We start from the raw sequence: 13,039 nt of genomic DNA, 5'->3' as shown, positions 1-13,039 counted from the left end.
CATAAAAACAATTCTCTGCCCCACAAGCTGGTGGAATTGCGCTTTCTTTTTTTTCCCAATTTCACTCCACTTAGCATTTTTTTACCAGTTTTTCAGTACATGTACTTACTGTATACCTTCTGTATGGGCTGATTCCATGTGGGATTCCCCATGTGGGATCCGTGTGTGCCCATGGACATGAGCCCTAACTTTCAACTGTGCATCTCACACAATGCATGTGCCATAAAGATCATGGCATGCACATATTACACACCAGAGTAGTGTATGGGGATAGTATATGGGCACGCTGGTGTGTGATGAAGGTTTACAGATCCCGGTAATCGTGGACTCTGGTCACATGACGCTTGGAGACCAGAAGATCTGCTGACTACTGTGGCCGTGATTTCTGTAGAAATGGACTGAATGTAACTTGGCTTCAAAATACAAATCCTCCCTAGTAAATAACAAGCCTGATCTTCCCACTTACTGCAGCAGGTTTCTTACTAGTTATCTGACATGTGGCTACCCGACTCCGTAGCCCCTTGACGTGTCCCCTTGTATAGGGGTACGATGGGAAGCCTCACCAATAGGCTCTCACTGTGAAGAGCGCGTGTAATATTTCTGCACACCGATACAGTTTGTTCTTACTGTATACCTTTGTATGGAATAACGTAGTGCACTATGTATTGTCACATATTAAGGTGCGTGAACACATATCAGCTGGGCGTAAGCCAAAAGGAGAATGGGACTGACTTGGGCATTCCACTTGCCGATCTAAGTAAACCCTGCGCCGGATGAAAGCCTCCCGTAGGGTTATGCTATAATCTACTCCAGGTTCAGTTTCTGGGGTAGTTTTATATTAAATGTGACGGCTATATGTACGGCCATGCCCCACTTTTTTTTTTTTTTTTAAGTGCTGTTGCACAGCGTACTTTTCCAACGATTGTGACTACTGGATGACACAACTCTGGCGTCCCGGACTTTATAAATGGACCCCGTTGTTTTTGGCTTCCTTTGGGTGAAGAAATGGGCAGGCCTAAACACCAAATTTGACCAAATCGCACCAAATTGGGGTGGTGTTAAAAGAAAAAAATGAGCAGTATTGTTAAAGGCACTTAATCAAGTGAAGTTTACCCATGTTGACCCGGTCGCATGACCTTTAACCTTGTCCAGCGTGACCCCAATGTTGACCCCCACTCAGTTGGGGTGGTGTTGACACTCAAGTAGGCTATGTGAGGTATTGATGTAAAGGCCATGTCCTATAGCCTCTAACAATACCCACCACATCCCAGTCTCCCCACCGCAAAATAGCCGGGATTTCTCAATTAAAGGTAATACCCATTCCAGGCACCCAATTGGGGCAATGTTGACATTGAAACATGTTGTGTGACACTGTTGGAAAGCCCTTTACTTGCTGCGTCCAACAATACCACTACCAAGATGCCACTAGTTGGTGCAATCCAGAAACGGGTATTTAACCTTCCAGCTTACGACAGACCGAGTAACCCACCAAATCCTGGTGTTGGTAACACTTAAGTGGATCAAGTGGGGTATTGTTAGAAAGCCTTTCGCTCAATGCATCTACCACCATCTCATGAAAATATTCCATCATGGTACCCGGTACCAGCCATTTCATTGTGTAAGACCATCAAATCATGACAGGAGCTTTTAAAGACTAGGGTGGATAAACTGTTAGACAATTTCAATGGCATTTGTTTTGGGAACTTTAACATCCTAAAATTCGATGCCAAGGAAATTGTGCACGAGAGTATTGTACCGACAGACAAAGGTCAGTGGCAGAGCTGTGCGACCCCGGTTTGTCCCAATAATATAAATTGCATGGATTGGCAAATATTTTGTGTCAATTGTAGGCAGTTGTGGTACTGGTGCATCTTGTCTCCACCGGAAGAAAGGGAGGAGACATGAGTTGGCCAGGTTGTGTTATAGGGGAGGTGGTAGTGCATGCTCCCAAGAGTGTATTAGCTGCTCCCCACACATAGCGACGCAGTCCGTCTCCCACTGTGACTCCGGTCAGCACTGCAATATGTCCTTGTGTCTTCCGGCGCGACTGAAGCATGGCCCGCTCTGTGTCTACCTGCCCACCAATGTGTCTGAGCCACTGTCAAGCTTATCCGTCCCTGCTCTCTCCCCTGTCTTCTGCCAGCATCAAGGTAGCCAATTAGGAGCTGTGAGCGTTCCTCATGTCTCCACCCATAGTTCCGGTGGAGACAAGATGTACTGGCAGTGGTACCACAAAAATTGTACAAATCAGCCATCTACTTTGAAATGCTTTTCATGCAAAAGATGTTTCTGTACGTATGTAGTAATACTCACTATACTTGATTTATCGTTATATATTTCATCGCTGTCCACGGGCGAACTTTTGCTGCGGAATCCTGAGCGGACGTTCGGCTCCGAATTCCGCAGCAATAACCCTCCATAGCATGCTATGGAAAAAGGACTTCATGTACATGAGCGGAAACCAATTGCAGTTTTTGCTCATGGATCAAAAAGGGGAATGGGACTTTATTTACACTGTTATTTGTATAGCGCCAACTTATTCCGCAGCGCTTTCAGGTAATTTATTAATTGCCCCCCAGCAAGCTGGATTGAATTCGGACAGCAAAATGCTGAATTAAAAAAAAAAAAAAGTCAGATGAGGCAAGGAGCGCTACTGGAACGACTAATGCATGAAACTAGAAGAAGCAAGGCCATGCCCGAGCTGTCTACACACAGGTGAAGCAGACCCGGGAACCCTTCGCACCCCGCATGCCGGCAACCATCAAAGACCAGGATGGCAAATTATTATAAATCAAGCGTAGGTGGTGAGAATATACAGCAGAGCTGTATGCAGGCGATCAGACAGACCACCCGTTGGATCACGTACATCAAGTAGAACAAGAATCGGGCCTTCTGGAGGAAGAAGTCACATGGGCCCTGAAAAAACGACCAAACAGGAAAGCTCCGAGCATTGATCACAAACCAGCCGAACTGCTCAAACCTGTGTCAGTCAAGATCCTAGATGCAATCAAGGCCACCATGAACATGTCAATCGCAGAATTGAAAGAAGCCGTGAAATACATATATGCGTGGCGAACATTGATCCATAGAGTGACCGAGGGTCGGAAGCGACTGAACATATAATCAGAAAGATGGGTACCCCTTTTTGCCCACCTCGGAAGGATGAAAGGCTGAGTCGACCTTGAGCCGGCTACCTGAACCATGCGGGGATTCAACCCGCAACCTTCAGGTCGTGAGCGAGAGCTTAGGACTGCATATTGCTGCCTTAACAATCTGCACCACATGTGGCCAAAATCGCAGCATGCTCCATTTTACTGCGGTTCCTCCACGGACAGTTTCCATTGAAGTCAATGGAAGCTATCCGATCCGCGGCCCGTCCGCAGTTGAAACTGCGGACGGGCTGTGGATTCCGTAGGGAAAGCAGCAGTTTAAAAGAAGAAACCTGTACTGCGCATGTGATGGGGGTCCCCAATTTGGTGGGGGTTAACATTGGGGTCGCGCTGGAAAAAGTTAAAGGTCATGTGACCGGGTCAAGATTGGTATTGTTAAACTTTACTTGACTAAGTGCCTTTAACAATAAGGCCTCCTGCACATGGGGGGAAAATTCCGCGGCGGGATTTCCCGCAGAATTTCCGTGGCTGTGCCCGCTGCCATAGGATTGCATAAGATAATTCAATCCTATGCACACAGCCGCGATTTGGCCGCGTAAAAACTCCTGCGGTAAACAAATCGCAGCATGTCCCATTTCTGGGAGTGCCTCACACAGAAACGTTACTGCTGACACGCCGGCTCTGCACTGCGCATGTTCGGCTGTGCGCAAGCTGGCACATCGCAGTGCAGAGAGAGAAAATGCCAGATGGGTAAGTATAGGGTCAATACCGGGCCACAGGTCACATCCCACTGCGAGGATTCATGCAGCGGGCTCCAATCTGGCCATGTGTAGACGGCCTACTGCTCATTTCTGCCTTGACTTCCAACACCACAATTTGGTGGGGGTCAACATTGGGGTCACGCGACCGGGTCAAGATGGGTATTGTTAAACTTCGCTTGACTACGTGTGTTTAACAATACCGCTCATTTCTGCCTTGACTTTCAACAACACCCCAATTTGGTGCGATTTGGTGTTTAGGCCTTCCCGAAGGAAGCTCCTTGCATACATTCGGCTACGTGCTGACAGCTTTTCTGGCACATATACACATGTTTTGCATGTGTCAACCTAAATGCCAAGAGACTTTGGGCGGCCCCATACTCATTGGATTGTCATGGATTTCAGCATGCTAATCCTATAGTCTTGTGGAGACAAGTCCGTCATCTCTAGTACTGCCGATCTGCCAGCCATAAACCAGCATATTCATGGAGTGTTTGTGTATGAGACCCTGTATGTAGGGCCCGTATACAAACGTATTGTAGAAATGTATAGAAAACCCTCCATCCAGGCCTCCCTCTGTATGTACACTATAGTTAATGTTCTTACTGAAGGCAGTGTGTATGGAGGGTTTTGTCCACCTATTGTACATTGCATTGTGTTTCTGTATTTGCTCACCTCTTCTTTTTTTTTTTTTCTCCCCCCAGTATCAAATCATGACCATAATAGATAAAGTGTCTTCAGTGACTGCAGCATGCCGGAACCAGCTTTACAAGCCAATGGCACCATCAACTGGGGACAAAGACACAGGTTCGCCAATCTGGGGCATAGTATCCTCCCCAGCTAAAATCTCTCTCGGACCAGTACCTGGTGCGGCCGTCTACTCAAGCTCATATGTTCCGGAAAAGCCTGTGCCTTCAGAACAGAATGACCCACGTAAGACCCGGCTCATGGCCACATTTGTTTTCGAGCGTTAAAGGAAGAGTAATGGATGAACATTCTAACTTATTTTTTATCCTTCTTTTCTCTTTAATCCTTAGCTATTTGTAACTGTACTATAAAGCTTTTTGGCCCAAAGTTGGTGTCCTATGTATTCATGATTTGTCCTCTGAGACGAGATGATATAAAATCATGTATATTTTAGGTGGTCCGCAGTTCTTTATAGCATAGATGCAAGTTTGCTGAATAAGCAGAATATAAGTTCTTCTTGCAATACTATGGCATATTGTAGGCGTTACTCTTCCTTCACAGGCCAAGAAATGCTAAATGTATGTATTTGGTTTTTTTTAATTCTCCCAAGCTCATCTGTCGTTATGCATTTTTTTTGTGTGCAGCATATTATGGGGACAGATCCTCTCTCATATCAGCCCATGTGGCACAAAGATCTATTATCAGCCAACTGTATTCATGAGGAGGTGCTCCCTTCATACATGCAGGCATACTGTCCATAGCCTGTCCATTGCTGCTCTGGGAGGTGAATACAGTGGTCTGATGATAGGTCTTTGTGCCATTTGAGCTAATATAAGAGGGGATCTATCCCCAAACTATGCTGCCCTTTAACAAAGAGCATAGTCTCATGACAGATGAGTCTTGAAGGATGTTGGGTGAACAGTCTTTGGTGAAGTCTTGCTTATCTCCTGTTTACAGTAACGGTTACTTTCATCTATCTTGGGAGATCGTCTTCTCTATCCATTAAAGGACTTGTCCAGTTCCAATATAATTTTTTTAATGACCAGTACACAGGGCTTAACATAAAGTCAGCAGTAGTTACTAGAGATGAGCAAGTGTACTCGCTAAGGCAAACTACTTGAGCGAGTAGTGCCTTATGAGAGTACCTGCCCGCCGGTCTCTAAAGATTCGGGTGCCGGCGGGGGAGAGCGGGGCTCCTCCCTGCTCACTCCCGCAACTCTCTGCTCTCCCCCGCCGGCACCCGAATCTTTAGAGACTGGCGGGCAGGTACTCGCATAAGGCACTACTCGCTCAAGTAGTTTGCCTTAGCAAGTACACTCGCTCATCTCTAGTAGTTACACATCCTCAACTCCACCAGGTTATTGCTTTGGAAAGGAAACCGACTGACCTCTGCAGCCAATCGAAGGTCGCAGTGCCCGGATGCCATTCTCCTGGCATATCTACTCTCTGCAACTAAATGGATATGCCGGGAGAATGACATCTGGGCACTGCGATCTCTGATTGGCTGCAGCGGTCAAGTGGTTTCTTTCCTAACCAAATACCTGGTGGACTGTGGGGCTGAGGATCATTAAGTATCACTGGCTTTTTATTTTAAGCCCTTTGCGTGTGTGTGTATAATATACTGTATATATCTTTATCACGCATACCCACCCGATAACTACTTTTTAATGGTATGAACAAAGGCATTTGATACGCTTGTAGATGTATTTAAAGAAGCACTCCTCTGAAAAAATATATTTTTTTCCATCCCTGTCCCTCACCTGATTGCCTGTTACACTCTGGAGGTCTCCTGTATATTGCACTCTCTTCCATGCAGTGCAGCCTCCTGTCTGAAGCTTTTCAGGCACCATCTTGATGTTGCTTTCACTGTTTTAGCAATCCCATAATGCATCTTCACAGCATCACATGAGCAGCTACAGACTGTACCATCTTTGCCTGCTGGGAGGACAGCGTAAAAATATCATTCACCTATATAAGATAAAGATTAGAAGTATACCGTCATGGAGGATGAACGCTCATCTGCATTCTAACGATGTGACAGGAGCCTCTAATCATCAGCAGTTATGTGTTAGGAGTTACTGTTCCCTCCCCTGTAATTTCATCCCGCCGGAAGTTCTAGTAGTGACCTCCTTCAGAGAACATAAAGGTAAGGAATTCCTAGGGGAAGGGTTACCATGAGATCACATGATCCAACTGAAGGGAATTTTTCTGATAGTAAGGAATAACTTAACAAGGTAAGACCGGTTGATTTATATTTACTGGGGGCTAGCCACATAACAAAATAAAGAAGGAATCGGGGGAGTGCTTCTTTAAGTCTCAAGACCTATTGGGGAAACTCTGCTCACACTCACTTGTGGACCCAAATGCCTGTCTTTTTAGCACCCCTACATGTGGCTCCCCAAGCTGTTGGAAACTTCTGCTACCATTGTGCAGTGGTGACGCCAACTACTACTGGAGTTATCACCCGCATAAGGGCGTTCTCAATCGGGGATGCATTTAATGGCATTTCCCCCCTATGATATTCAATGGGGCTCAACAGCATCAGTATATGAAAGTCGTTCACAATAAAGGCTGAGGCACCCGCCCTGCAGTATAATCGTGCAGAAAGGCGGGCACAGCAGATGATGCACAAAGTATATATTAGATATAGATCTGCTTCTATTTTGGCTCAAATAGTGTTGTGGTTTTATTTTTTTTGGTTTTTTTATATTTGAGGATAAAATGTCATACAAAAGTATATAGAACTATGCAACGCGTTTTTGTGCTGTCGCCTTTGTCAAGCATGTTATCTATACAAACACCACAGAATACACAGCATACAATACACTTGCTAACTTTCGTGGAAGCGGTGGTGAGCGAGGTGGCCCCGTGCCGCCACAGCGACAAGCGTGGTCACATGATTAATAGGTCAGCCGAACATGGCCCCCATATGGAATGCATCGTGCGTTCCACTGTGGACAGGAGCGTGCATGTGCTAACCGCTATGATAAGGAGGATAACCTCAGAAGGCTTTATGGTTTTTGTTTTTAGAAAGCAGCAGGATGAATAAACTAGTTTTCAATCCCAGTGTTATGGATTATCTCTATCCGTAAAAAAAGAAAAAAATAGATTCTATATATGAATTTGATTCCATTATAGAAAAAAAGACTTTTTCCCACAATTTTCACATTTTCACATTTTTTTCATTAAGACCTCCAGGAATAAGGGTGTTCAGTCTAAATCTACAGAACATTTCTTTGGATTTAAGGCGTACAGGGGGATTGGATACTATATGTTCTAGAGGAGTTATGCCTAATAATGAGGGATCCTTGTCAACATTCATAAAGTGTCAAGAAATGCTATGTTTGGCCTACCCATTCAGAATATTACATCTGTGCTCATTCATACGTGTTCCTAGTGTGTTTGTGGTTGCCCGACATATTTCAGCCCACACCCGGCATGACTTGATCCACAGGTCATCTGTCGTCTTATTTGATGACTTTGTGAGTTACCGTTTCAGTTCTTTTCTCTCATGTTGTATGTGGGAACAGCACTTACATTGTGATGAGCCACATCTATAAGCACCCGTAAGTGGGAGCTTTCGTTTGATGTCTGGATGACTACTTCGAGGACAAGAAGTCCGATTTCTACAGAAAGGGGTTTTTGGAGATATCGCCCCGCAGATATCAGTCCCCCTTAAGGGTATCTCCGTATTTAGAAATGATTTTCTTAATCGGACTGTGGTGAGCGCTATATATTTGGTAATACATTTGGTTTTGTGGTTTGAACCTTTGTCTTTTGGAGTCCGATTCCTTTTTTTTCAATATTGGATTTTTCTTCTCTTAATACCTTCCCATAAGCTGAATCTATTACGGTTTTCGGATTTCCTTTCTCCTTGAATCCATCTTTTAGGATACCGGCTTGTTCCTTGTATGTATCAATTGAAGAACCCTTTCTCCTTCTCCTAAACGGTCTGTAAGGGTTCTTCACTTTCCAGTTTTTATCATGACCACTGTAAACGTTGATATAGCTGTTGGAATCTTTGGGTTTGAAGTACCTTTTTGTTTGAATCTCATTTTCTCTAGCCGATCGTTCCACATCCAGGAACACTATCTGTGATTTTGTTAAGGCCGTCTGTAAATCCCAGATTGTGATCGTTGTGATTATTCCCAGTAATTAAGGTCTGGAGTTCTGTAACTTCTCCATCCCAAATTATTAAAATGTCATATATGAATCTCCTGAAGAAGATGAATATGAGGATCTGTAAATTTGTCGTCTTCGCACGCCCTCATGAAAAGATTTGCATAACTGGGCGCGAATTTCGTACCCATTGTGGTTCCTTTGATCTGTTTAATAACTTTACTTTTGAAGGAGAATTTTTTTTTTTTTTTTTATTCAGTATGAAATGGATTGCATCTAAAATGATCTACGGATTTATGTTGTGGTGGCATCAATATGTCGCCTCTCAAATGATTGCTATGTAGAGTAGGGAAAATATGTAAAATACATAAATAAGCAAAAGTCAGTAGAAAATATCATGGCTAAGTAATGTGTAACTAGAAGCTCACTGCTGGTGTAGTCCAATGCATAGCCGTGCTAAAAGCTGTGGCTTCATTACGAGGTGGGAGGCACCGAAGCACATCAAATTACCCAGCTGTATGTTGTGATGTTTTCCCAAAAGTCAAATTCATAAGGCACTCTGCAAACGGGACTGCCGGTGAGTCTAGGAACCAGCAGGCCCCAGCCCCACACTGGTCCACAAGTGGGGGATTTATGAACTATTCACTGCAATGGATATACAACCACCAAGTCCTCTTTAAAGGGGTTGTCCAAGATTGGAAATGTTATATATATATATATATATATATATATATATATATATATATATATATATATATATATATATATATAATTTTTTATTTTTTTTAAATATCCAAATCAGTATTTAAACATAATAAAGAGCTCATACTCTCCTTTTCCTGCTTGTGTCCCAATGGCGGCTCTGGATCTCTGCTGTTTGTTTACAGGCTGCAGTCCTCCTGTGACATTTTGTAAAACTTTTGCTGCGGCCAATGACAGAGCTCAGCGACAATCGCTGAGCTCTTGTCATTGGCTGCAGTAGCTTGTTTAGAGACGGCTTAGGCTGACTGCAGCATGCAAGGATGACGCCAGCAGGAAAAGCTGAGTCGGCGGTGGGGAATGAGCAGTAGAAAAAAAATGAACTTTTTTTTAGGCTTGCACACTGGGGGACCTTTTTGGGAAGGGGTAAATTAAGTTTAAAGGGGTTGTTTTGACACTTGGAAAAATGTATATATTTTTTTTTTTCCCCAAAATCTAAGGCAACCCCTTCAAGTTAATTGTGGAAACTCCCTTTAAGTTATTAACGTACCTTGTTGTATGTCTACTACTGCAGCTTATGTATGTGTCACCTTTACATGCATTCTTTCGCACACAAGGCAGATGTCGTTCTCTTTCAGGTGGCTCACTTTGGGTTGAACATCACTAACGTTACCATCTTTTATCTTTCAGCTTTGGCTGTTCCTGGAGATAGCATAAATACGCCACAAAAAATCCTGTTCCCAGCTGAGAAACTGAGATTGAAATGGCAACGGATACAAAAGGTTGGAGCTGGTCTCCAAAACCTCGGCAATACTTGCTTTGTGAACTCTGTTCTGCAGTGTCTAACATACACTGCCCCTCTCGCTAACTACATGCTCACTCGAGAGCACTCCAAGGCTTGTGAGTATGACTTCTTTCATCTTCCTCTGAGTTTGCTCATTTTGGTTAGTGAGGTCCTGAGTAGGCAACCTCCTGCTCAGCTTCTATTGCTGCAAGACTACTCTTGGCATGGGCCTTGAGCAATAACCTGCTGGGTGTTGTAATGCAATAACAGCCAGTGATCAGCATTAGGAAATAGGATGGGGTAGTGCGTCCTACAGGCACACCCCCTAACCACTATCCCTATAGACATCCAGCATAAATGATACCCCAGTGGGAAGCAGAACCCCTTTACCTGACAAAGCCTGCAGCGAGGGAAATTGGAGGAAAGTGGGTTGCTTTTTTTTCCAATTCAATTTCTACTCTGATCTCACGTTTCCTTTAATGTTTCTAGCTGTAAGTTCTTGATGCTAAGCAGCACTGGCTTCAAGCAAGATTGCAACCTATTGCTAAACTTGTCCACTATAATCCTTGCCAGTGTCAGCAAACTTGCCCCGCTGTGCTGCAACACTTAAGTCCTTCCTTGAGCAAAAGGCTCAGGAGAGCAAATGCTCACGTTATCTTGCTCTTCAACACCTACAAGCTAATTTGGAGTTTTTTGGCCCTGGACTCAAGGAGCAGCCCAGGATTTGGATGATACAGCCACCATTTTGGGCAGGTATATATTCTCTGCACATCAATGTCCAACCACCTCAAATAATTTCTATAGGTTTGTGTTGCTAGACCAAACATTCTTATGGTGGGACAGTTTAAATTGAATCACCCCCCCTAAGCTTAGATGCCCCTATACTCTTTATATAGAGGAGAAATGTCGTAAAGGCCAATTGTTGAGATGAAATACAGGTATGGGATCTATTCTGATTGCTTGGGAGTTTTTTCTGCACTGTCAGGAGCACTGCTTCTATTTTTAATACATTTCCCTGATTTTTAATACTTTTCCCTGATTATAGCCTTTCTCACACTTTTTTTGTTTTTCTTTAGCCTCTACTTCTTTTCTCATCAAACTGTATAACTATCTTTGGCTAAGAGACCCATACCTGTATACCGTCATATAGCCACTGATAACACACTAACTTTTTCTGGTGAACCCTTTACGCTGTTTATGGGATCTGATCCTTGCGCTTACAAAACCAGACTGTATCGCTGTAGGCTTGTAACATCCAGGCACCACTTCAAAACTTATTCTATACAAAGTGTTCCCAATTAAAGGGGTTGTGTGAAATTTTTATTTTTTTTTGTTATAACAGCTAGGTCTGGCATAAAAAAAAACAAACAAAAAACAATATTCTGCTGTCTTTAACCTCCACAGGACACGGCTAAGCAGCTTCCGTGGCACTGGCATGCATGTCCAGCGGAAGTCAGGTGACCAATGCGGCAACTCAGCGGCCGCAGCATCACCGTCCCAAACTCCTGACGACATGGCACCCAGGATGTGAGTACTGATGCCAGGAGTTAGGATGGTATCTCTACAGCTTTCGGTTGGCCACATTGGTTACCTGACATCTGCCGGACGTACTTGCCGGGAGCCACTCAGCCTGTGTCCTGGGGGGACTGAAGAGGGGAGAGTATAAATTACTATTTTTTTTATTTTTTTTTTAATTTTATTCCGAAATTTATTTATTTTTTCTTCATAGTGACACAACCCCTTTAAAGAGGAGCTGTCAGCTCTTAAGACATGTCTTTTACAGTAAATACTTGTATTGCTCAAGAAATGGCAATGCCTGAAAACTCTTACCTTGTGCTATTCCTCCTGGAAATGTATGGATGGATTGACAGCTGGGTCTGTAGAGAAACGGCCTATGAGTTGCTCCAGAATGAAGGGAGAGATGACCCATCCTATTAAACAAAACCTTGTCAATCTTTTATATACCGAAAGCCCTGTTTTATCGCTAAGTATTGTTGGGGTGAGAAGAAGCCTGGCAGCCATGACCTTCAGAGAGCTGCAGGTCATGGACACTCAAACTTTTCCCAGGGCGGTTAATAAAGTTCATAGTAAAACACAAAAACAGCCTTTTAGATATAATCTAGTTACCGTTCACTAATTCCTGGGTGTTTATGGTTTACTTTTATCATTTTGCTTTCAGGTCGTGAACAAGACTTCTGTATGATGTGTGTGATGCAGTCTCATGTAGCTCAAGCCCTTTGTAACTCCGGAGGAGTCGTGAAGCCAACTAGTGTTATCAATGATCTCAGACGTAAGTTTCTTTTGGTGCCTGTTGCTTGAAACGAAATCTTGTTGTGCGGTCAGGCAGTTGGAACTAAACATGAAGGGAATCTGTCACCTGGAAAAATTCTTCTCAATCCGCCGCCATGGTGTTAGCAGTATGATACCAGCAGAGCACACATGCTTTTATACTAGAAAGGCTTTTTCGCATCTGCAGACGTAGTGCACAGATTATGCAAATCAACGGCCTTGAGTGAGAGTTGGGCCTATGTGCTCCAAGTGAGAGCTGGTGCCATGAGCCCTCCAAGTGAGCACATGTGTGCCCTAACCCGGCCTCTCCCCTGGCTTGCCGCCTACCCCTGTGTATGCACGTCAGCGATGGTAGCACTAAAATCTTGCAACGGTGCTATGCTCCCCGACAGTCACAACTTCCAGCACATGCACATTATGCCTGTAAAGTCAAGGTGTAATACACCCGGCTTACCTGCTCATGTGCCGATAAGACGTGGTCAGAGGGGCGCAGATTTCAGTGGTACCAGCACAGGCATGCATACCCAGGGGGGAAGAAGGTGAACTGGAGGGGAGACAGTGCTATGACAGTGCTCTGCTGCCTTTTTGGCTCG

At 44.2% G+C, this 13,039-nt stretch overlaps 1 protein-coding gene across 2 annotated transcripts in view; it reads left to right on the top strand.

Annotated features, from left to right (window-relative positions):
• USP42 (ubiquitin specific peptidase 42) overlaps window positions 1-13,039 on the top strand; it is a 35,782-nt gene that overhangs the window by 2,965 nt on the left and 19,778 nt on the right. The window contains exons 2-4 of one of the 2 annotated variants that reach the window (XM_066576378.1): window positions 4,573-4,801; window positions 10,064-10,273; window positions 12,337-12,447. In XM_066576378.1, coding sequence (XP_066432475.1) covers window positions 4,582-4,801; window positions 10,064-10,273; window positions 12,337-12,447 — 541 coding nt within the window. In that variant the 5' untranslated portion in view covers window positions 4,573-4,581. Of the gene's footprint in view, window positions 1-4,572; window positions 4,802-10,063; window positions 10,274-10,646; window positions 10,911-12,336; window positions 12,448-13,039 lie in introns of those variants that run through there. The other variant, XM_066576379.1, reaches the window with a different exon arrangement.

This window comes from Eleutherodactylus coqui, chromosome 8 (genome assembly GCF_035609145.1).
Source record: "Eleutherodactylus coqui strain aEleCoq1 chromosome 8, aEleCoq1.hap1, whole genome shotgun sequence".
NCBI classification, from domain to species: Eukaryota; Metazoa; Chordata; class Amphibia; order Anura; family Eleutherodactylidae; genus Eleutherodactylus; species Eleutherodactylus coqui.
The sequence above is the reverse complement of the archived record's forward strand: the minus strand, read 5'-3'. Positions and strand labels throughout refer to the sequence as shown.